The sequence below is a fragment of the Mesoplodon bidens genome, assembly GCF_964165515.1.
Source record: "Mesoplodon bidens genome assembly, chromosome: 6".
NCBI lineage: Eukaryota > Metazoa > Chordata > Mammalia > Artiodactyla > Ziphiidae > Mesoplodon > Mesoplodon bidens.
In genome coordinates, this window is record NC_138162.1 from 113955237 (window position 1) to 113981719 (window position 26483).

At 40.9% G+C, this 26483-nt stretch overlaps 1 protein-coding gene across 1 annotated transcript in view; it reads right to left on the reverse strand.

Moving 5' to 3' along the window:
• The window catches only part of GALNTL6 (polypeptide N-acetylgalactosaminyltransferase like 6), a gene marked incomplete at both ends in the record, with an annotated part of 1083563 nt that overhangs the window by 64248 nt on the left and 992832 nt on the right, over window positions 1-26483 (reverse strand). The window contains one exon of the mRNA XM_081237627.1: window positions 15938-16045. Within this exon, the coding sequence (XP_081093753.1) occupies window positions 15938-16045 (108 nt within the window). The remainder of the gene's footprint in view (window positions 1-15937; window positions 16046-26483) is intronic.

Genomic DNA, 26483 nt, shown 5'->3' on the forward strand with positions numbered 1-26483 from the left:
GTTAGCTGGGATTCCTGGTTTTTGAGACTTAAATGAAATTGCATTAACCCCAAATGACACATTCCTGTCTTCCTTAAGATTTGTGTGGCTTCCCAGGGATGTGGGTTCACACATTCATCCTTCACTTCGATGTCCTGTTTGGGGATCCTTCCTCCTTTCCTGCTGGCATCCTGCCCGGGCTTGCTCGCTACCTCGGTCATGCCGAGCTGAGGGGGTCACACCCACTGTTCCTCACCTCTCAAACACGTCTCGGGTAGGTCAGCGAGGCCTAGACTTGGAAGGTGTGAGGGCAGTGGCAGAGACGAAGCTGACAACAGCAAGATGGAAGCTCTGACTTCCTTCATGTTCTTTAGCTCCTGTAGAGAATTTCTTCCTGGACAAAATTTCCTCCCTGTCCTTTGGCCTCCTGACATGTGCTGTCCTCAGAGTTTCCCTCTAACGTCTCTTCTGCAGGGCTGTACCAGAATGTGTCATTCCTTCTTCCTTTTCATGCCGACTAAGTCAGCTTTCTCACTCTCTGTCTCTGCTTCTCCTGGCCAGATGCTGAGGCTTACCTTTCCATAACCAACAAGTCCTTTCCAGGTGTTTTGCTAAACAAAGTTCATTCTCCTAAAAGAAATTAAACAGCGGGTTCTTGAATTACGCCCACCCAACTTTTGGTGGCATACTGGTTGGTTGCCTGCTACTGAAGACATTCCACAGTAGGCCCCTAACTGTCCTCTCCAGTTTTATTCTCCTCCACGGAACTCTGCTCGGGAGATCTGCTCTGGTCATTGCCACTCCTCGTTAATGAAACAAGGAGGCCACCAGACTGAGGTGGCTCTAATGCCTTGGTGGCCTGTGTAAGCAAACCGAAATGTAGCTTGTAAACGCCTCCAGGTTACAAGATCAAAACCTAAGGCCAGGGCCTTCCCTGGTGGCGCAGTGGTTGAGAGTCCACCTGCCAATGCAGGGGACACAGGTTCAAGCTCTGGTCCGGGAAGATCCCACATGCTGTGGAGCAACTAGGCCCGTGAGCCACAACTACTGAGCCTGCACTCTAGAGCCCACGAGACACAGCTACTGAGCCCACGTGCCACAACTACTGAGCCTCCGCTCTAGAGCCCGCGTGCCACAACTACTGAAGCTCACGTGCCTAGAGCCCGTGCTCCGCAACAAGAGAAGCCACTGCAATGAGAAGCCCGCGCACCGCAACAAAGAGTAGCCCCTGCTGGCCGCAACTAGAGAAAGCCCGTGTGCAGCAACGAAGACCCAATGCAGCCAAAAATAAATAAATTAAAAACAAAAAACAAAAAACCTAAGGCCAGCCCATCACAACCAACCAACCACCTTTCAGCTACAGCCCATCAATGATTTCCTTCCTTTGCTTCTGCTGTTTCTCTGATCTGTGTTAAGTCTTTCCCCAGCTCCTGTGGGTGGAGCATTTCTAACCACTTCCTGTCTGGCGCTGACTAATTTGAATTGACTTTTGCTTAGATAAACTCTTAAAAATTTTGTCTCATTTTATCTTTTTATGCAGGGAACATACTTATACTAAAGAATTTATCTGGAATTCAAATTTAACTGGGCTCCCTGTATTTTTATTTGCTGAATCTGGCAACCCTACTCCCGACATCCATAATAGGCATATAATATGCGCTCCATGAATGTTTTTGAATGGATTAAGTGGCTGTACATGCAGAGTCTGGCATATTTTGATGCTGTTGCCAATACAGAGTGAATGCTTTGCTTCGGTGGAAATCATTCCAGAGAAGCTTCAAGCTCTCTGCAGAGAAGCCTGCTATGACGCACAGTTGACCTAAATATGCTTCCCGGTCCCACTGCTTTTCTGTTTCTAATGGGGGTGGGGTGTCCTGCTGGCCCTCTATCTGTGAAGCAAGCAGGGTGGGGGGCAGCCACGGGCTCGTGACAACAGCAGTGCTCACGGGTAGCTAGAGGTGAGTGTGCCACGTGGCTGGAACTGACAATTTATGGCTCAATGTTGGTTAAACTCAGTCAGAAAATAAGAGGTGAAGACCTTTGTCTCTGCGCCCCTGGGCTGAACTCCATCCAGGCTCCTAGTGTAGTGTGGACAAAGGGGAGTTGGGGAGAGGATTCAGTCCCATTCAAGGTGGGTCCAAGAGGTTTTCACCCGCTAGGGTTGCACCCAGCATGGGACTCCTGTAACAGAGGAAGGTAGCTCCTGTGGCTGAGGAATACATTTATTTTCTGGTGTACGAAGCAAATGAAGGATTTCTCTATTTCTCTGTTTTCAAAAGCTGCAGACCTTTGTACTTCTTGAATGACAAATGAAATAAAAATTGTTATGCTGAGCACCTCTGTGCACATGACATTGAGAGCCTCCCCTGTTTTTATGTCACCCCCTGTGGTTCCTTGTGTAACAACAAGCCCCCATATTCAACCCAAAGTGGTATTAACGTCTCCCTTCTCTGTGTTGCCCAAATAATTATTAACTCACTTAACACATTCAGCCCTGTAGTAGAGATCTTTAGAATTCAAGTCATTTTCAGTGCATTCTCCAGTGCTACATCTTTCCTTAATTCTAATACTCATCAGGTCACCAGGAACACTTAATCGCTTTGCTACCTCAGTCATAGGAAACAGATTTCAGCTTTGACTGATCATCTTCATCATAAAGCATGAAGAAAGTAGATATTTCTATTAAGCCTGCTGCTTCACCAAATGACACAAGCCTATCCACTAATTTTTTTTTTCCCCAGCAACACTTTAGACCCTATGGCTCCAGTATCTTGAAAATTCAATCCCTATTCTGTTTCTGAGCATATTATCTGGGGGCTGATTGTTTCTCCGGCCAGCAGGCTACCCTGTGCATGTGAATTACCTGGGCCACCTCACCTCAGTCGCGTGTTTCTGCTTCTTTGTGGCGGGTGCAATCATACGTGCCCACTGGTGTGACCCCAGTGCACACGCTGCACTTGAGTCAATGTTAAGCTATTGTATTATGGTGGCTTGAGTAATAGATTTCTCTTTCTTCAGCTATCACTTTTTCTGGTGGTTTTTCCAGAAATTGCTGATAACCAGCAAAGCCAGTCTCACTAGCAAGGTGCATATTTGTCACAGTTACTTCTCCAGCAAGGAATTGCACCACTCTCCCATGACTCTGAAACTTCTGCTTTGATTGAAATGCATTTCTTTTCTCCTCTTTGTAGCTTAAGAGCACTTCAGTAGCTCCTGAGTCCCACCCCAAAGTCCTCTTATCACTGATGATGTGATAAATGTCATCATGGCTACAGCTCAAAAGAGGATCTTTTTCAGAGAGCCTCAACTCAACACAATTATTTAGCCCAGCGCTATTTTTCTCTGATCTAGAGACTTCTTTGAAGTCAGTGGGATGCCTTCAGCTGAGGAGAGGATGGCTAATCTAGTCCTAAAAAGAGGCTTCTCTGACAGGCAATTTCCTCTCTCTTCTTCCCCAAGGCTGTGCAGGCTGTCTGCAAGTGGTTACATGCTCTTGGCTGGTTTGATATAATTTAATTATATCTCTATTATATTTTTTGGCCGAATATTTTGGATATTTATGGTAGTGTTTCTGATAGCATTGGATGTAGGCTTTAGATGTAGAACAAACAAAAAATAACTCCCCAAATTATTTAACTACATATCTTATTAAAAATGCATGTAAACCTAATTTAAAAATGGTTTTATTGAGGAATAATTGATGGGCAATAAACTAGTTACTCGCGTTTAAAGTGTACAATTTGGTATACTTTGACATGTGTAGGTATTACTGAAACTATCATTGCAATCAAGATAATGAACATATCCATCACCTCTAATCGTTTCCATATGCCTCTTTGAAATCTCTCTTCCCATCTCCTTTCTTAGGCACTTCTACCATCCCCAGGCAATCACTGATCTATTCAAAATTTTTTTATTAAGACTTTATGTCTTTAGAGCAGTTTTTGGTTCACAGCAAAGTTGAGGGGCAGGGGCAGAGATTTCCCACATGCGCCCTGTCCCTAGAGACGCATAGCCTCTCCCACTACCCATATCCCCACAGAGTGGCGCATGTATTACAGGAACACACCATAATCACACAAAGTCCACAGTTTACATTAAGGGTCACTCTTGGTGTTATACACTGATCTACTTTTCATCACTATAATTTAGTTTGCATTTTCTAGAATTTTAAATATAATCATAAAATACGTGCTTTTTGTCTGGCTTCTTTCACCAAGTGTAATTATTTTGAGGCTCACCCACGTAGTTGCATGTACTACTTTTTATTATATTTTATAGACTACATATGGATAGACCACAATTTGTTTATCCATTTATGTGTTGACGGGCAACACAGAAATACAAAAAATCATAAGAGACTACTATGAAAAATCATATGCCAGCAAATTGGGCAACCTAGAATAAACTGACAAATTTCTAGAAATGTATAATCTACCAAGACTGAACCGTGATGAAATAGAAAATCTGAACAGACTGATTACTAGTAAGGAGATGGAACGGGTAATCAAAAACATTCCAACAAGCAAAAGTCCAGGACCAGTGGCTTCACTGGTGAGTTCCACCAATTATTCAAAAAAGAATTGGTACCAATTTTTCTCAAACTCACCCCAAAAATAGAAGAGAACTCTTCCAAACTCATTTTACGAGGCCAACATTACCCTGATACGAAAACCAGACAAGGATGCCACAGGAAAAGAAGAATTACAGGCTGACGTCCCGGATGAACATAGATGCAAAATTCCTCAACAAAATGTTAGCAAACCAAAATCAGTAATACATTAAAAGGATCATATACCATGATCAAATGGGATTTATTCCAGGAATGCAGGGATGGTTCAACATTTGCAAATCAGTCAGTGTGATACACCACACAACAAAATAAAGGATAAAAAAAACATATGATCATCTCAATAGATGCAGAAAAAGCATTTGATAAATTTAACATAAATTTATAATAAAAGCTCTCAGCAAAATGGGTATAAAGGGAAAGTTCCTCAACATGATAAAGGCTACGTATGACAAGCCCACAGCCAATATCATACTCAACAGTGAAAAGCTGGAAGGATTTCTTTTAAGATCAGGAGCAAGACAACGATTCTCACTCTCATCACTTTTATTCAACATAGTATTGGAAGTCCTAGCCACAGCAATTAGATAAGGAAAAGAAATAAAAGGAATCCAGATTGGAAAGGAAGAAGTAAAACTGTCACTATTTGCAGATGACATGATACTACATATATAAAAGCCTGAAGACACAATTAAAAAACTGTTAGAACTAATACATAAATTCAGTAAAGTTGCAGGATACAAAATCAATACACAAAAGTCTGTTGCATTTCTATACACTAATAATGACCTATCAGAAAGAGAAATGTAAAAAGAATCTCGTTTACAATTGTATCAAAAGAATAAAATACCTAGGAATAAATTTAACCGAGACCTGTATATTGAAAACTGTAAGATATTAATGAAAGAAACTGAAGAAGACACAAATAAATGGACAGATATTCCATCCTCTTGGATTGGACAAATTTAACAAACATAACTCTGAAATATTGCAGGTTTGGTCCAGACCACCACAAAGAAGCAACTGTCACAATAAAATGAGTCACATGAATTTTTCGATTTCTCAGTTCATATAAAAGTTATGTTTACACTATACTAAATAAAGTTATTATTTACACTATAGTATATACTATATTATACTATGCTATACTTTATACTACACTATAAAGTTATTATTTACACTATACTGTAGTCTATTAAGTGTGCAATAGCATTATGTATAAAAAACAATGTACATACCTTAATTAAAATACTTTTTTGCTAAAAAGTGCTAATCATCATCTGAGCCTTCAGCAAGTCATAACCTTTTGGCTGGTGGAGGGTCTTGCCTCGATGTTGATGGCTGCTGACTGGTCAGGGCAGTGGTTGCTGAAGGCTGGGGTAGCTGTGGCAGTTTCTTAAAATAAACGACAGTGGAGTCTGCCAGATCCATTGACTCTTCCTTTCACAAATGATTTCTCTGCAGCGTGACATGCTGTTGGATAGCATTTTACCCACAGTAGAACTTCCTTCAAAACTGGAGTCAATCTTCTCAAACCCTGCCGCTGCTTTATCAGCTGAGTTTATGTCATTTTATAATTCCTTTGATGTCATTTCAACAATCTTCACAGCATCTTCACCAGGAATAGATTCCATCTTAAGAAGCTACTTTCTTTGCTCATCCCCAAGAAGCAACTTCTCATCCATTCAAGTTTTATCATGAAACTGCAGCAATTCAATCACATCTTCAGGCTCCACTTCTAATTCTAGTTGTCTTTCTATTTCTACCACATCTCCCCCTACTTCCTCCACTGAAGTCTTGAACCCCTCAAAGTCATCCCTGAAGGTTGGAATCAACTTCTTTCAAACTCCTTTTAACGCTGATATTTTGACCTCTTCCCATGAATCATGAATGTTCTTAATGGCAACTAAAATGGTGAATTCTTTCCAGAAAGTTTTCCATTTACTTTGCCCAGATCTATCAGAGAAATCACCATCTATGGCAGCCATAGCCTTAGGAAATGTTTTTCTTAAATAATAAGTCTTGAAAGTAGACATTACTCCTTGATCCACGGGCCACAGAATGAACGTTGTGTTGGCAGGCATGAAAACAACGTTAATCTCGTTGTTCATCTCCATCAGAGCTCTTGGGTGACCAGGTGCATTGTCAATGAGCAATGATATTTTAAAAAGCATCTTTTACTTGAGCAGCAGGTCTCAACAGTGGGCTTAAAATATTCAGTAAACCATGTTGTAAACAGAGGTGCTCTCTTTTTATCTTTCATAGTTTCTGTGGGTCAGGAGCTTGGGAGTGGTTTGGCTAGGCAATGTGGCTTGTATTTCTCATGAGTTTCAGTTGGATTTTGGCTGATGAACCAGTCATCTTAAGCCTCAAAGGGGGCTGGAAGATCTTCCAAAGTGGCTCCTTCACATGTCTGGCAAACTGGTGCTTGCTATTGGTAGGAGGACTCAGTTTCCTCCATACGGGCCTCTTTACAGGGCTGTGTGAGTTTCCATGTCATGACATGGTGGCAGGCCTCCCCCAAAGCCAGCCATCTAAGAGATCAAAGTGGAAGCTGCAATGCTTTTTATGACCTAGCCTCAGAAGCAAAAATAGGATGATAGGGCAAAAAAACACATGCTTTCTGTTTTGTTTTGTCTTATTTTTCTCATCCCTTAAGACCGTATTTGGCTGAGATTGAGGGTCAGAACATGATGGAATTATTTTTCATGACCTAAAAAAAAATTATGAGAAAGTGGAGATAACCAGTTGTTGTGGGAATTGTTGAAGGGATGCCGATAGAAACAGAGGTCTCTGTGTTCCAGTGAGGACGTATGGCCCACAGCTAGATGAGGGCCAGCCTGTCTGAGTCTATCCAGGACCCAAACAAGTTCTGGCACGTTGAGGACTGAAGTGCTGGTTCCTCCAGAGGCAACACCACAAGCTAGAAGTTGATGCTATTACTGGGAATGATGGTGGTGGTGTGGCTTCTCCAGTGACTTTACAGGGGGTGGGCAAGTGGGAGGCAAGTGGGAGCACAAGGCCAAGGGCAGATCTCACATGATGCAGAGTGGGGACTTCCTCTGACAAACAGGTATGTGAGCACACAGAGGAAGACTTTGGGGGCGTCTAGAGACACCTGGGGATGATCGGAAGGGCGTTCTCCTGGCAGTCAAGCCCATGGTGGCTCCTGCTATCACAACCTGAGTGCAAAGGACAGTGTGATCTCATTTGTGGATGATGATTATTGATACATTTGCTATATATATCGCATAATATGTATACATGTCACAACCAGCATCTTCTAACCATCAGCCAAGGAGAGTACCTAGTGTTTTGTTCCTCCACAGGAACACCTACAGCAAGCAGTCCAACAAATTGTGATGGAACTAAATGGTGCTGAAGCATTGTTCTGTCAGTTATTAGAATACGCTGTTTTAGTTTCCATACTTTGAAAAAAGGCAAAAAAAAATCTTTATGTTTTTAACAGCTTACACAGGGTTCTTAAGTTGAAAACTACATCTGTTCAAAGTTTAGGCAATCTGTGAAATTTTATTTTTATAAACCATTTTCAAAATTAGAACACCAAGAGCATCCGGACACCACAAAGCCGCCCATTGGTTTCTGACCATTTCTCAGTTTATAGAGTAAAAAGTGGAACTGTTTTCTCCACCTCAAATGACATTAGAAAGGAAATGTGCTTGGGCTGGAATTGTAGTTGGAGATGGAATTCTTGCCATGAACTAATAAACAACTAGAAACAAGGGTGCTTAGAATGGAAATGACCCAGCAGAGGCCTCCAGCAGCATCACTCTGCATTTACTCCTCTCAGGGTAAGAAGCTAATTCCCCTGAACGAGTCCCTCTCAGCCAGGTGCTCCTGCCATTTCATCGTCCAGTTGAGGTCCCAAAAGGCAGGGTCATAGAGCAGCCAGTGCTGCTCCCTCTTGCAAGAGTTGCATTTTTGGTTATTTTTGCATTATGGCAACCGTGTGGGAGTTTTGGGGAAAAGTACGTAGAGGAAATAAGAAGAAGACCAAACGAAAAGTTAGTCTTGAGAAGTTTGGTGGGAAATTGCTGAATTTTAAAGTAATGTTGTCTTTACCTCGCATATTGTGTTCACGAAACTTTCAAATGGTAAGAGACTGTACCCGTCAGTGATTTGCTACTTCACTTTCTTTTTTGGTGTCTATGTTTGGTATGAAAATTCTATGCTTTACCTCCATATTGTTTAAGCATTTTAAAGACAAAGTGTGATTCTGTTGTTTTTTGTTAAATGAACAGCTAAAAAACATGGATACTTAAAATTCTCAGACCACTGGGGTAGGAATTAAGGGAGAAAGTGAGGGTCAAGCCGTGGGGAACACATTTATGTTTCATGTTTTCCCATCTCCTCTCCCTAGGTCCTTGGCAGATGGAATAGTTTTACTTTTCCTTATTTTCCTCACATGCAAAACAAGCGGTAGAAAAAGGGACATCATTGAAGGTTAGTATGAGTGCTGTACAGGCAGAAACTTATCTCTAGTGGGGAATGTCCTTGGGTGAGGTGACATTCTGTTACAAAGGGGAGGCTTGATTTAATTAAAAGGTCCAATGCTCTTGGTTTAGGATATGGGGCAAGCTCTATGCATTTCCGCCTGGCACATGGTGGGCACTTGATAAATATTTATTGAAGAATTTCTGCAGCTTGAGCCTTCTTTGTGGCTAGAGATGACATTTATCTTCATAACCCGCAATGGACTCGTCAAATCTCAATGATTTATTGAACCATTATTGTCACATAATAAAGTTATGATTGATTTTTAGGGAGGCTATCAGGAAAAATGATGAAATATTATTTATGGAAGATGCTTGAATTTTTAAACAAAAAGTTCAATATGCAGATTCCTCAAAAAATTAAAAATAAAACTACAGTAGGATCCAGCTTATCCCTCTTCTGGGTATTTTTCCAAAGAATATGAAAACACAAATTCGAAAAAATATATGCACCCTTATGTTCATTGCAGCATTCTTTACAATAGCCAAGATACGGAACAAGGTAAGTGCCTATCAACAGATGAATGGATAAAAAGATATGGTATATATACACAATGGAATATTACTTAGCCATAAAAAGGTGAAATTTGCCCTTTGTCACATGGATGGACCTTAAAGGTATTATGCTAAGTGAAACAAGACAGACAAAGATAGGCAAGCACTGTGTGATTTTACTCATTTGTGGAATGTACAAAACAAACAGACATACAAAAAACAAAATAAATGAACAAGCCAAACCAAAGAAAAACAAACACGTAGACTCAGAGAACAGAGCAGTGGTTACAGAGGGGAAATGGGGGCAAAATGATTAAAGGGGACCAACTGCATGGTGATTGTTGGAAACTAAAGTTTTGGTGGTGAGCACTGTAGTTAATACAAAAGTAGAAATATAATGCTGTACACACAAAACTTATATAATGTTATACATCAATTTTACCTCAATAAAACATAAATTTAAAAAGTTCCATCTAAATAGGAGATATTATATTTTAAAATATGTCCAGGAGGGGAGAGACACACATGACAGCAGTAGGTGAATCATCTTTAGTTCTTGCCACGAGTACTGGACAGACTTATTGCCCTTTTGGTTACACTGTAAGGAAGAATTTGAAATAGTTATTGTTTTGAGAGGAATTGCATCTGCACAGAAGTCCTAGCCATTTATGAAAGCTGTCTTTTGGGAAGAATTCATTATTTTCTGCTTTTTGGGGGAAAGCCCATGATAGGCCACCGTGTCCCCAAACTCAAGGACAGTTTCAAACGAAGCATCTGAATCCTGCAGCTTTCAGAGAAGTTGGACGAAGTGCTGGCTGCTGTTGGCAGCCAAGGTAGTGGTGCTCCAGCTCTATTTGCTGGGCAGCTTCATGAGAATCAACTGATTTACAGTCATGAGGGGGGAAGGGTCACTTTGTGGGAGAGTCGATTTCCCATTCATCGCCATACTTGATTGCCTTCTTGGCGATTTCATTTTCTGACATCAAACTAGGCCTTTTGGTTTTGTTCATGCTTTCCCTCAACTGATACATTTTTCTGAGATAAACAAGGGACATATCTGCATACGTCAGATATTATTTTCTGTTGCAGTTACTCCAAGCAGGGTAGCCAACACCATGGTGCACAGTGAGGGTCACTCCCTGATGGACTTGGGGTAGTCAGGCTTCGACCAGGAAGCCCTCCTCCTCCCCCCTCCCCCTCCTCCATTCCTTCTTCCACCCCCACCAACTCCAAGGGTCTGAGATGATCTATGGGGTCAGTAGGGCTGGATGTCCCCAGGGATGTGACACTGGGAGAAAGGCATCTTGGGAAATATGTTAGGAAGTCATTTCACAGCTGACAGAGGCAAAGCAACTCTTGTCCCTCAGACCTCAGATTGCACCTTTGTGCCCACGGAGCACAATAACCGTAGGAAATCTTCAAAGGTCACCGTATTCTGCTAAGAAGCCCTAAGTAAATATATAAAGTCAAAATATCTGTAACGTGCATGTGGATCACAGTGTAGCCTATAGGATCATTAAATATCATTTGTTAACCTAGAACATATATCACTATATATATGAAATTATGCTGTATATTATTCAGGAGACCTGCTTTCTCTTCTGTTAAATCATAATGCCAACCATACCGTTATAATCTCTGTACAAAAGTTTATAAGTAAACTAGGTAAGATACAGATCTCATTCCATAGTGAGTCTGATGGTTTTTACTTAACTCTTCTCACCCTCATGACATTCTGATTGTCATATACAGATTGTGGGACTGCGTGGATTTACTGTCACGGTTGGCGCTGTTAGTTATGAGAAGTTAAGATCTGTGCTTCACTTGTTCAGCATTTATACTTCCAGGGCCTAGCACAGTGCCTGGCATGGGATTTTTTTTTTCAAAAATGAAAATTGATTAGTAAAGAAAATCTGGCAAAATCTGGTTTTTGTGGACTCTCAGAATTCTGGACGGGAAGTCCATGCACGTCTTCCAGGTCTGGCTCTCCCCGAGCCTATGTGCAACGGTCGCTTATGACCCAGCTTATCTAAATCCAGCCTCAGCATCCGTCCCTTCCTCTCGTCCCTGTATCTGTACCTTTGTGTCTCAGATGTGGCGATGAAAACTTTGCAGTCACGTCTGACCTCTCTATTCTTGCACAGGGTGGCAAATCAATGAAAATCTCCCAGGAAGTTTTCTTTACAGATGCTTCTTGCATTCAAAATGTTACTTTCTTTAGTCTTTCTCTCCTTTAATATTTACCTGTTGGTTGACCTTTCCATTTTACCCCTTCTATTTGTACCCTGGCACTTCCTGTTCAACCCCCCCGAGTTCTTCCCTGCAGTCGGTAAGGGAAAGGTATACACCCTGGTCTGCACTCTGGCTCCACTGCACTGTCCCAGTTCAACTTCGGCAGCCCCAATGCAATCCTTTGTCACTCTCTGTGCTTGCTCGTTCCTACCTGGCCCTCTGCTCCTGCTGGGGCTCCCCCAGGACTCCCAGCCACTCCCGTTTGTTGCGAGCATTGGACAGACACAGTCCCAGCTCTGCTCGTGGGACGTTTCATCTCCATCCCCTTTACCAATCCATTATTATGGGGATTTGACTTTGGCTTTATAGCTCTTATCCTGAAATTTGGACAGTGTTTGCCATGACATGCAAGATGAAATTTTAAAAAGAACAGTTATTGATCTTACGTCAATGGCAAAACACAGAAGGATACAATCACCCAGTTTGGGCATCCCTTACAGACTCAGGGTGAGGATCGGGACCTGCTTTGTCTCCTGTGCAGGACCCCACCCACAGTCTGCAGGGCTGCCCTGCTCTGCAAGGAGCCCTCCTGGGGACACGCCCCGGCCACGTGTTCCTAGGGGACCACATCGTGCTGCATCAGCTGGTGTGTTTAGCCGTGGGGTGGCTATTCTGTGCCTCTGTTATGTCACCGGTCTCAGGTCCAACGAAATGATTGCCCCAAACACACTGGCGTTCACAGGGAAGTCTGAGGTGCCCGAAATGGCTTCTGCAGAGTGCGTGGCTCATGACACAGCCTGTCGCAGTGAAGGGTCTCCTCGGGGGGTCTCCACCGAGGGTCTCCCCCCTCTGCCACTCAGCCACTTGGCTGTTCATGCCTCTGTGTAAAGGACAGTCAGTGCCATCCCCAGGAGGGGATGTCACGTCCCCTCGGCCCTGGGGACTTTCTGGTCCCCCTGCAGCACTAGGGGTGGGCAGCCCTTCCCTCAGGGACTGGCCATTTGCTCCTGGTGAGAAGGTATCACAGCTGTGCCCGGTGTACTGACATTGGACCCCGAGCTAACTGGTAAAACCTTTGGTTTTACTCATGACACGTAGACACTCTGATTCCCTGATGAAGCTGAATTGTAGGGCACAGTGTCCCAGAATTTTGCATTTTGTGGGAATTGACACAGGGAGGCTAATTTTTATTCTTGCCAAATAAGGGCATTAATAAAAATCTACCATCTCTTATACTGTCATAAGAGGGAAAAAAAGCCTAAGATTGCTGCATAAAAAGATGTTATTAAATGGAATAGATTTAGCTTTGTGATTCTCATTTTTCTTAGTTCACTGAGGCTGGGTGAAAAGTGGGCCAGGAACTGGTCCACCGGTCCTGAATTTGGCAACCACGATTCTGCGAACCATGTTCATCTAACTGAAGTATCCTTGAAGGTCCGCTTTCAGTTCAGCAGCTAGTGTACCCCATCCCCCCCTCTTCCCGCCACCACACACATCTTTACAACACGTTTGAACAACTATCCATATTTGCTGTCTTGGATTGTCCTCTAATGGTTTCGTGTGTAGACATCTTGTCTCTTCCAGCCAGACTGTAATGCTAGGTAAATAGAAGGCACTGACTAGCTAATTATTTGAATTTATTTCTATGATACCTGCTGGTTTGCTATTTAGAGGACTGCAGGCTATTCACACGTGTGTGTGTGTGTGTGTGTGTGTTGTGACAGTCAGCTGGAGTCCTCTATTTACATAGGTACATAAAAGAAGGGTGCACATTTCTGAAGAATTAAGTGAGCTTTGTGATAAGAAAATAAGCCTGTGGAGTTTTCTCCATCTTTCTCTCCGTTTCCTGCAAGGCTGGAAGGATGAACTCCCTATTGTATGGACCTGGCCCTGCATATGAGCATCTGTAAAGTCTCCTCATTTTTGATGATTCAGTGATAATGCAGGGTGTAGCAGGTAGTTGAGATTCTCTCAAAAAATATCAGAATGGTTTTTCATTTTAATACGCTTTTTTATTTAAATCATAAAATGTTTCTTAGAGTGACAGCTGAGCCTCAATATTTATGACTTTCTGATTGCTCTAGCAGTTTAGAAAAAAAATAAAAAGGAGCCCTCAAGTAAAATTTAAGTGGAAAAGATTAAAATTCAGAATTATGGACTTTTTTTCACTTGAATAAACCCTCACTCTTTGCTGGAAATTTTATGTGCCAGCCCGTTTCCCTATAGTTGACAGTCTTTGAAGAAGGACTTAATTTCTTTCTTTGAAGTATATGAACAGAGTTATTTTTTGAAGATCCGCACAACTCCCTCCCACGCCCCAGCTTCTAGACTCTACTTTTGGCTGCAAACCAAGCACACCCACCACCCATCTTGCAGATAAAAGATTCCGTTTGGGACACAAGCGTGGAGCGTATGAGTGAGTGAAATGGACAAACGATGGACCATCATTATCTTTGGGACATTTTAAACTGCTACTGCTTATGATATCCACACAGCTGATTTATGGTATGTGCTCAAAACTGTTCAGTCATTTCCCTTTTTGGGAGTTCATGAGTTTTCAGATCCATATGTATTAAGTCTTATGCCTAAATTAAATCATATTTCCTTACCCACAATGCAGCTCTTTAATCACTTTGTGATTTTTGTGATTGGTTTCTTTTCTTCAAATAATATGTTTCTCTAACAACTTAATGGAGTATGTTATTAACATCTGATTAATCTTTTGTGGAAGGAGGAGTAATGTGACTACCTCCCTTCAAGGTGTATGTAATGTAACTTCATTACTATTAACTCAAACTGCTGTAAGAGAGATTATGGTGTGCCTAAGAAAACAAAGAAAACGGACATCATTGACAAATAATCTCGGAAAGGGAATAAGGCAGAATCCTCCTTCCCCCAAAAGGACTCACTATAAATGAGAATTTTATTATACTTCATTAAAATGTTTACGTTTTAGTAAGACCTTAGACCTGCAGCATTTTCTTGTCTTAGTTTTTCCTGACTCATTAATTCTTTCAACACATCTTGGTGAGTGACACCAACCCTTGTTCTAGGTGCCGGGAGAATAGTAGCAAATAATTCCGAGAGAAACTCTGCCTTTGTGGGATTGATACTCTCATGAATCCTGATGAACTAGTTTATATTTTTTTAAAAGCTTGTTGTGTGAGCTTACTGAACTTTATGTAAAAGACTTGATTATATATTGAAGCCTTATTAGTAAAAGAACAAACATGAATCATTTGGGATTAGATTCTTAGGGGAACATGATGCAGAGGGTGGTGGTGAAACACCCTTTTTCTAGATCTGGGGTCTTAGCAGTAGCAGGTACAGATTGTGGTGCCTGAAATTGACCAAACGATGGAAAAAGGGACACAGAAAACGGGAATTGTCAGGATTGTTTCCAGAAGGTATCATGACCACGTTCACCCAAACATTGTAAAAGGCAGAAGAGAAAAGCATCCTTGCATCTGGTCTAAGATAAAGGTTTTACTCAAAACAGTATCTTTAAAAAAAATCTTGGACTTGACCAGTTTTGGAATTTTGAGGATGGGGTAAAATTTTAGGCAGAGCTGGCCCTGATTAAGAATGAGAGGAAGGCAGAGTATGGGAGACACCTCTCCCCATCCCGTTCATCCTGTTCTCCATCTGACTTATCCTGTTACACTCCCTGTGAGGGGTCCATTCTGAAGACCTGGGATTAAACTCCAACTTTGCTATTTGTCACTCGTGTACGTGAAAGAGCCACCTTGCTAAGCCTCAGTTTTCTCATCTACAAAATAAATATAAGAATATTAAGCTCCGAAAGTATAGATGAAGACTAAATATAATATGCAAATATAATAATATATAAATATAATGTATGTGCAAGTGCTTCGATACAATTAATAACAAGACTTAGCATCATAACGAATACTTCCTTAAGGAATGGAAATAAAACTCTGAGAAACACAGGAGCCTCTACATTAAAAGCCTGCCAAATGGAATGGCCAAGCTGTGGATTTGTATGTTGATCAGACGTGGATTTGTATGTTGATCAGATTTGTATGTTGATCAGATTTGTATGTTGGATTAGACCACATGTGAGGCTTCACATTTTGCACATGGAAAACCACATCAAACCCACTTTTTCTGATCCCTGGTTACTCACTCTTGCCAGACTGGTCCCAGATGGAACTTTGTAAGGGACGTACTTCCTGTAGATATGACCAACTCTAGAACATGGAACGTCAAACATTTCTCCTCCACACATCCAAACCTAAAGAGGGGAAATTAAAAGTATAATAAAAGAGAACAGTACCTTTTATACCAAAAACCCAAATTATGAGTAAGATTCATACAAAATCTTAAAATCTCTTAAAGTCTCTAAATCAATCATTTCTGTTTATTATCAATGGCTAACCAAGGAAAAAAACAAACAAACCACATTTAAAAAAAACCTAGATTCATAGGAGTATAGAACCAAAATATTAGTTCAGTAAATCTAATTTCCATAGATAACATGCTGACATATTTTTTATTCTAGTAGAATTTTAACACAACTATTATAATAAACTGGCGTTTAATGCTTAGACATCTTATTTATATAGATATTTGTTTTGACAATCTTGTGAAATCATTAGAAGAAATAACATTAGAATTTGTGTCAGTTTAAAAATGTAAAGTATAAAAGTGGAATTTCTAAAATAGGTGAATGAATTAAGCCACATAGGTGTATCCATAATTTATCTAGATACTGAAACTTTCAGTAGAGCTCACCTTAAGAATCAGAGCTGCATTCTAATTTCTCTCCACTCCCAATCTTTTCTTAGGTACAGAAATTAATTGGTTAGTGATGTGGACTCAAGAGATGTTAAACTCAGGGTATCGGTTAAGATGCTGTACTTATATGTAGTAGCAAAAATTAATTGGTTATATTTTACCATGACTGCCCACTCAAACCATTAATCCTGGTTTTATACAACAGGCTGCTTACTCTAAATGGACTAATTATCAAAACATAAATGCAGGCTTCATATATCCTAGATTTTTAGCTATTTTCATTGCAAGAAAATGATTTTAAAAAAGAGTTAGATACTGTAATGGTTAGTTTTATGTGTCAAAGGCTGCACCAGAGCGTCCAGATAGTTGGTCAAACATTACTCTGGATGTTTCCATGAGGATGTTTTTTGGATGAGATTAACATTTAAATTGGTGGATTTTGAGTAAAGCAGTTTCTCTCCATGATGTGGGTAGACTTATCCAATCAGTTAAAGGCCCTTGGAGAACAAAGACTGCCCTGCCTCAAGCAACAAGGAATTCTGCCAGCAGACTGCCTGCCTTTGAACTTGAAAGACAACTCTTCCCTGCATCTTCAGCCTGCTGTTCTCCCTTGCAGATTTTTGGATTTACCAAGCTTCCTCAATCTCATGAGCCAATTCCCTTAAATAAATCTCTCTTCATATATGTACCCTGTTGGTTCTGTTTCTCTGGAGAACCCTGACTGATGCAGATACACAGCTTATTTTAAAGTGAAATATTGGAAGAGAGAAAGAGGAATGTTTATGTCTTAACTTACATTTGCTTCCATCTTCTTTCACTAGGAGGAATGGCACCCTAAGTAAGACTAGTGAACAAACAGTGACGAATGGAATCCCAAGGGGATGGCAAATGGATTATGAAAACAATACTCAGTGGCTCTAACTCCTGAGAGTTCAGGACTACTCATGGTATCAATTTCAACTTGGCTTTAGATCAAGTCATCAGAACTATGCATAGATCATGTAAAGCTGGGAGGGGCAGAGAACATTCTAAACTACAGTACCGTCATCTGGAAAGATCCCTAGAGGCTGGAGCTCTATAAGATTAAACATAAAAAGGGTAAATGTAAGGACCTGTCCCCAGACCTGCAAAAATCAACTCTTCCAGAGCAGGAGAAGGTAGAAAAAGACTGAGTAGCACAAAACACATCACCAGCAAAATATGGAGAGTTTAGGGATTAAAGGTCTTGATCTATCTACCTGAAGTCTTATGCTAATTTCTGAGAAAATGCTTTATATTCCCTTGTAAAGAGAATTACCAACATGGGGAAGGGATGCATACTGTGTCTTAGAAAAAAACAGTTGGAAGAATGGAGATTCGTAGTCTCGATAAGATAAAATTCAGAGAAGTGCTTTTCGAATATCTGAAGAACCTAACATTTGGTAGTGATGTTCGTAGAACCCAAAGGAGCTAGGACTAGGATTAATAGGATAGAGCTATAAAGAGACAGATTGCAACTCAGTGGAAGGAGGAACTTTGTAATAGGCAGCTTGGTTAAAGATGAAATGGGCTTCCTGTATTGCTAGGTGTGTTGAAATCCACAGTCGATGACATTTTGTAGACAAGAATGTAACTCTGGTGGATAGTTGATCTAGCTGATATTTTAGGTAATTCTAATAATAAGAGTGAGCATTTATGAATGCTTACTGTGCTCTTTTTCATTTAATGCCCACAACTCAATGACAGACTTTACTATTTCCCCAGTTATATAGGTAGGAATGTGGCAGCCTACAGGCTAACTTGTCCAAAGCTGCAGAATTGGCCACATCCAGAACAGAGATATGCGTCCTAGTGTTCTAACTCCAGTGCCCACCTAAGTCAAGAGTTTATCTACAGAGTCAGCAAACTTTGTCGTAAAGGGCCAGATAGTAAATACGTCAGGCTTTGTGGGTTATATGGTCTTGCAACTATGAAACTTTGCTAAGAAGAGACAAGACTGTATTTCAGTAAAACTTTGTTGACATAGATAGGCAGTGGGTCATAGTTCACTGGTCCCTATTCTATAAGATACATAATCCTTTCAAACACTGAAATTCAGGGATTCTAAGATAATAAATATGGGAGGTTGCATTTTTCCCAACTTAGACACCACAATATCTCCCATTGCACATGCCTCTCTACAATGTGACCTTGGTACCCCCCACTGAGATGTGGGACTATGTCCCCTGTCCTTGAATTTGGGTGTGCTTGTGAATTCTTAGACCTGTAGAGGACAACAGAAGTGACTGAGGTCATGAAAGGCATAGCTTCTGCCTGTCCACTGGGGCACTCGTTTATGCAAATTTGAGCTGCCATGTAAGAAATCTGACACCTTGAGGAGACCCCACTGTAGAAAGTTTGGGCCACATGAAAGGTCACGTGTAGGCGCTCGGGTCGACAGCCTCAGCTGTTTTCACCAACACCCAACATCAACTGCTGGGCAAGTAGATGAAGATTCCTCTAAATGATTTCAGCCTCTAGCTGTGACCCCAGATACCATGCAGCAGAAATGAGCTCTCTCCTTTGTACCTTTTCTGAATTTGGGACCCATAGAATCCATGAATTTGATACAATGCTTGTTTTATGCTGTAGATTTTGGGGTGCCTCGTCAGGCAGTAATAACTGGACTACATACTTCCAAATCCATGGTGGAGGTGAACTCTAACACGTGATAAAAATTTACAGGTCACCCACAGATTTAATCTCATCCTATTGTGGGAGATACAGTCCAGGATGTACAAATTTCCATGCTCACTTCTTCCTGGGCTTACTGCCAGGCTATAATCCCCAGCTCCTTGGTATTCAGAAGGGGCTTTATTTCTTGCCAGTGGAATGTGGACAGAAGAGATGTGCATCACCTCTGGGCTCAAGTCAGTAAGCGGGGACTTCCTTTCTCCCCTTCAGGATTCTCTTTTCCCTCAGAGCCTGATGAATTGCAGAAGATCCAGAGGAGGCCTCTGAGCCCCTAGAGGGTGGTGGAGTCACTAGGCAGAGGGGGCCTGAGTGTCTGGAAACCGGGGTGGAGCAGGGCACACAGCTTCCTCCTCTCCCAGGGCTGAAGTGTAGCAGCTGCATGACTGCTGCTAAGTTACCAAGATGTGGGGATTATTACAGCAGTTGGTCCACTCTAAGAACCCTGTTTTGTTTGGTTCTATTTTCAGTCTCTTCTGACATTTTAAATCAAATACAGTGAATTTTTTAAGTACAATTTTAATTTTATCAAAAACTTTATTGAAAAATTGGATCAAACAGCCTGAATATTTGTGAGATTATTTCCTTTTATTAACTGTGCATTTTATTTTATTTTTTAATTTATAAATTTATTTATTTATTTATTTTTGTCTGCGTTGGGTCTTCGTTGCTGTGCACGGGGTTTCTCTAGTTGCGGCACAAGGGGGCTACTCTAGGTTGAGGTGCGCGGCCTTCTCATGGCGGTGGCTTCTCTTGTTGTGGAGCATGGGCTCTAGGTGCATGGGCTTCAGTAGTTGTGGCTCACGGGCTCAGTAGTTGTGGCACGCAGGCTCAGTAATTGTGTTGCACGGGCTTAGTTGCTCTGTGACATGTGGGATCTTCCCGGACCAGGGCTCGAACCCGTGTGCCCTGCATTGGCAGGTGGATTCCCAACCACTGCACCACCAGGGAAGTCCCAGTTGTGCATTTTAAAGAGAGATAATTTGAAAGTAATTAGACAATAGATGCAGGGGTGGAAAACCGGAGGGCAGAGAATGTTCAGGAGTCCTGTGTGTAATCAAATGTCAGAGGTAGGCAAGTGTCAAGGCAGAGAAGCTTTCCTACCATCTGCAGCTGGGAGAGAGTGATTGGTTGGCCCAGGCGTGTATTTTTCATGAAAAGGGGACCACATTTCTCTCATCATTTGGCGAGGTGGCCAATCCCTCTTTGCGGGGCAAGGGGATGGTGACAAAGGAGCCATAATAGAAAGTTAAATAATTCCTCGTTGCCTTCCTTTCCAAGGTAGGGCAAAAAAACGACCAAACAGACACACAAAAATGAAATTCTAATTCTCTTTGGAGGGTCACTGTAATACAGTTTTTAAAGATCTTTCTATGGGTGTATAACAAATTACCAGAACTTGGTGGCTTCAAACATCATACAGTTATTTATGATCTCCCGTTTCTGTGGGTCAGAGGTCATGTGGGCTCCGTGGGGTCCCCTGCCTGGCGTCTCATGAGGCTGAAATCCAGGTGGTGGCTGGACTGAACGCTTATCTGGAGCCTCCGGGGAAGAACCTGCCTTCAGGCTCATTTAGTTCCTGACAGCTGTGGGACCGGGGCCCGTTTCCTTGCTGGGGATGCCCAGGGTTGCTCCCAGAGCCATTCTCAGTTCCTTTTCCCAGGAACTCTCCATCTTAGCCACGGCTAACCGCCCTCACATAGAACCCTTCTCAGGCTTTAAATCTCCCTGACTTCTTGTGCTCCCTGCTGGGGAAAACTCCCTGCTTTACAGGGGCTCCTATGTTGTAAAGCAACTACACTCCAATAAAAATTTAAAAAAAAAAAGAGAGCATGGTCTAGCTTAGCTGGGAAAAAAAAAAAAGACTTGACTGAGTTGTGAGAATTAACTGAGCAAAATAGATTTAAAGGCAGTAGTACAGTTTCTGTAAGAGTATTCACTCAATAAATATATTAATTTATTGAGTCTCAATCAATCAATCAATCAATCAATCAAGGGGCCCCTGTGATTAGTTTAGGCCCACCAGGGTCATCGTCCTAGCTTAGCGTGAACTGACTAGAAATTACATTTGCCATGACTTTTTTGCCCTGGAATATAACTTAAGTGTAGGAGGAAACCAGGGGAGAGGGGCAGCTTAGAATTCTGCCCACTGCCATCGCCAATGAAGCAAATGTTATGCCTTCTATCGGTAACCTACTCCGAATTCTTAAAATTCTCCCCCTCAGAAATTTTTCTTTATAGCTAAGTCCAGTTCAGAAAATGTCTGTCCAGATTTTAAAAAAAATGCTAACATCAGTTAAAAAGGAATCCTAGAATTTATTTTTTTTCTCCATATTGCCACTGTGATCACTTAAAAACATGAATCTGAGTCTATCATGCTTCCATTTAAAATCCTTCGGTGGTTTTCTATTGCTCCTGCATAAAGATTCTGAAGCCTTGCATTATCTCGTCTTTGCTTAATTGTCCCTCAGTCACTCTCTCCTTTCTTCCCCTCCCCTTCCTCCCCCATCTGGTCTATTTTTGATTCTCTAGAAAGGACCAAGTTCCCCTCCTCAGGGCTTGCTGCTGTAAATTTTTCTCTCTAAAGAAATTCTCCCCGTCGTCTTTCCTACCCCTTGACTGATGTTTCCTATTTATTTTCCAGATTTCACCTAGATTTGTTAGGACTCCTGTTTTATACTCTCTTTCCATCCCATACTTCTCTTTTCAGGTAATTCATGAATCAAGTCAACAAACAGGGTAGTGAGCACTTGCTGTATGCCAGGCATCATTCACTGTTGGAGATTCAAAGTTCTGAACGCATGGAACTTTCTTTCTAGTAGAGACAGTGCTTATGACAACTGGAATCAAGTGACTTATTTGCATGTGTGTAATGATTCGCTTCATGTTTAGATAATAAATACTTGTTGAGTATGATCATCTCATTCAATTATGCTTATACTCCTACTTGTATAGGTGCCCTAAGACCTTCTCCATTTAGTCCTGCTTCTTATGACCTCAGGGCCAACTTGCTTTCACCATAAACACACCAACTCGATTGTCTCTACTTTCAGAGTTTTTTTTTTTTTTAACATCTTTATTGGAGTATAATTGCTTTACAATGGTGTGTTAGTTTCTGCTGCATAACAAAGTGAATCAGCTATACGTATACATATATCCCCTTATCCCCTCCCTCTTACGTCTCCCTCCTACCCTCCCTATCCCACCCCTCTATGTGGCCACAAAGCACCAAGCTGATCTCCCTGTGCTATGTGGCTGCTTCCCACTAGCTAGCTATTTTACATTTGGTAGTGTATATATGTCCATGCCACTCTCCCACTTCGTCCCAGCATACCCTTCCCCCTCCCCGTATCCTCAAGTCCATTCTCTAGTAGGTCTGTGTCTTTATTACTGTTCTGCCCCTAGGTTCTTCATGACATTTTTTTCTTAGATTCCATATATATGTGTTAGCATACAGTATTTGTCTTTCTCTTTCTGACTTACTTCACTCTGTATGACAGACTCTAGGTCCATCTACCTCACTACAAATAACTCAATTTCGTTTCTTTTTATGGCTGAGTAATATTCCATTGTATATATGTGCCACATCTTCTTTATCCATTTATCTGCCGATGGACACTTAGGTTGTTTCCATGTCCTGGCTATTGTAAATAGGGCTGCAATGAACATTGTGGTACATGACTGTTTTTGAATTATAGTTTTCTCAGGGTATATGCCCAGTAGTGGGATTGCTGGGTCATATGGTAGTTCTATTTTTAGTTTTTTTAAGGAACCTCCAAACTGTTCTGCATAGTGGCTGTATCAATTTACATTCCCACCAACAGTGCAAGAGGGTTCCCTTTTCTCCACACCCTCTCCAGCATTTATTGTTTGTAGACTTTTTGATGACGGCCATTATGACCAGTGTGAGGTGATACCTCATTGTAGTTTTGATTTGCATTTCTCTGATGATTAGTGATGTTGAGCATCCTTTCGTGTGTTTGTTGGCAATTTGTATATCTTCTTTGGAGAAATGTCTATTTAGGTCTTCTGCCCATGTTTGGATTGGGTTGTTTGTTTTTTTGATATGGAGCTGCATGAGCTGCTTGTATATTTTACAGATTATTTCTTTGTCAGTTGCTTCATTTGCAAATATTTTCTCCCATTCTGAGGGTTGTCTTCTTTATGGTTTCCTTTGCTGTGCAAAAGCTTTGATGTTTCATTAGGTCCCATTTGTTTATTTTTGTTTTTATTTCCATTTCTCTAGGAGGTGGGTCCAAAAGGATCTTGCTGTTATTTATGTCATAGAGTGTTCTGCCTATGTTTTCCTCTAAGAGTTTTATAGTGTCTGGCCTTAGATTTAGGTCTCTAATCCATTTTGAGTTTATCTTTGTGTATGGTGTTAGGGAATGTTCTAATTTCATCCTTTTACATGTAGCTGTCCAGTTTACCTAGCACCACTTACTGAAGAGGCTGTCTTTTCTCCATTGTATATTCTTGCCTCCTTTATCAAAGATAAGTAGAGTTGTTTTTTATTTTATACCATGGATATCACCACATACTTCTTTATTTTTTTCAGTCTTCAATAGCAATGTCTGTTTCAGTAGAGGGATGCATATCCTGACTCACTAGGGTGGTATGTTTGGGTAACAGTGTGGGTATATGCTTTCTTCAGGAAAGCACAACTGTTGTGGCATTTCTCAAATCCTATATTTGTTCTGAAAGATGTGGTTTATATTTTTACTGTGTTGGGTCTTTCTTTCTGTGCGAGGGCTTTCTCTAGTTGTGGCTCACTGGCCCAGCTGCTCCGCGGCATGTAGGGTTCTCCCAGACCAGGGCTCGAACCCGTGTCCCCTGCAGTGGTTTATATTTTTAAAAGACATTTCCTGGTAGCATGATGTGATGATATTCTTTAAAAATATTATGGCATTGTCATACTTAAGTATCTAATTCTTGGAGAAACATTTTAGATTTACAAATAACATGTCTTCTTTTGACAACATAAATATTTTAAAGCAGTGTTATTTTACCCATGAATGAGCACAGTGTGTTTTTTTCATGTAGTTCAAACTGAATGAATAATTGAATGTTTGCCTTCTTTTTAAATCACTTTTCAACATCAGCCACAAACTGGTGTTTCGGCACAGAGAATGTTCAGTTGAATGGAATCATACAATTACAGCAGTCATATGGAATATGAATTAGTTTCAGTAAGAAATTGGTTGTCAGGAGGTTAATAAGGGAACATTATCAAGTATAAGACGAAGCATAATATACTACATGGAAATGGTGACCTAAATTTAAGAAAAAAAAATGTATTAGTGCATTCGGTTCCAAAGGCTGCTCTCCCTCTAATCTTCCCTCCTCCTCATCTGTCCCTCCCTCCCTCTGCTGTAGCAGTTCTGGCCTCTTTTCTGTTCCTCCGACATGCCAGACACCCTTCCATCTTAGAGCGTTTGTGCTGGCTGGTCCCTCTGTCTGGAATGTTCTCCCCAAACTCCCCATGGCTAGCTCATCATGTCTTTCAAGTCTTAGCTCCAAACCCTCTGGCCCCAAACACCCTCTTACCGCACACTGTCAGCCCTCCTCACCCCACTCTGCTTCTGTTCTACAGCACTTAACACCTTCTCACTCACTTATTAATTATGTTTCTTTCTTTATTTTTTTTAAACTTTTCATTTTATTGATATATTGGAGTATAGTTGATTAACAATGTTGTGTTAATTTCAGTTGTATGACAAAGTGATTCATTATGTTTATTATTTATCGGCCTCTCTCCCTAACCATGGCAAGTATCTTTGTGTGTTTTATTGAGAGATGTATCTTAAGCACCTAGGACAGTGCCTGACACACAGTTGGTGCCCTGTAAGTATTTGTTGAATAAATGAATGAACTACTCATTTATTGATATAAAGTAAGGTTAATTCCAAACAATTCAGTTATTTAATGATAATCCTCCATTTAGCTGCCAATAAAAGCTATGCTCTCTAGTATATTCAAATACAAGTTTCAAGGGGATAAGCTATCTTGAGCTTATTTTCATTTGTAACTGGTTTAGTATAAAGAAGTGATTGATGATAAAAGTACAGAGCATATATAAATAAGAAATTAAATTTCCGGGGCTGGGAAACAACTTTCTAAGTGTATGGTGTGACTTGGATGGGTTATGTTTGAAAAACTTCTTAAGACTAGACAATCAACCACTTTGTACCATCTATCTAGAAATTAAAATATTACTTGTTAACCTAAAAAGCTTTAGTGTGTAGATATTGCCAAGGGCCGTGTCTGTCATTAAACTAGTTTTCTAGGCTGGATGTAATAAAAACTGCACTTCTTGACCTGATCTGATCTAAAAAAGATAACAATGGAAAGGCACATGCGCACCATTGCTTTGCTTTATTCTTAGAAACCTGGGTTTTGAGGTTATTCTTTGAGATTAAGAGAAAAAAAGAACAGCTTATTTTGACCTTGCCCGACTCTCCTTTTCTATTTGTTGATAGGAACATAATAAAAGCACAAACTGGAAAACATATCTGCAGTCTTTACTGAGGATATGTTGGTTTCTACTCTCAAGGGGAAAGCTCTTATTTTTGAGCCATCTGCTTAAGATTATTTCAAAGTAAGAAATGCTCTGTTATGTCGGTATAAACAAATCGTGCCCAAACTATCTTGCATTTAATGAGCTTCAAGAGGTCTGGGTGGGGATGGCAGGGTTTCAGAGGGTACGTTGTTCAGAAGATCCTATTTTTAAGACGTGACGTTTATATTTGCAGTAACACTATGCTCTTAAAAACAGTGATTGGGGTGGGACATAAAAACATATATCCCTTTTTGGTTTATTTGAAACATTAATTCTTGGGGAGGAAAGAATGGATTGGAACATCTTAAGAGTGCTTCTTTAGGTAAAAATACTATGGTTTAAGGACACAATCCCTCATTTCCCTTAACTCATTATTCTATAGCTTAGAAGATACAGTAGAAGCAAAGTGTTTGCTTTTTACTATTACTTCTATGTGCCTCCAGATTTTAAGTCTATTGCTTAAAATTTCTGGCTTCACCATCTGCTAAAAAGAAATGAAAGTTCTTTAAAAACTCTTTAAAATTGGCTTTCTGTAGTGGAACAACTTCTTTCCTTTAGGGAAATACCCAAACATGTGCTCCTCCTTCACCCCTGAGTCAGGCTGTCAATCATCCTACCTTCCGAGTGGCGGGGTGGGAACTGGACTCAGGTCACACTAACTGAAATC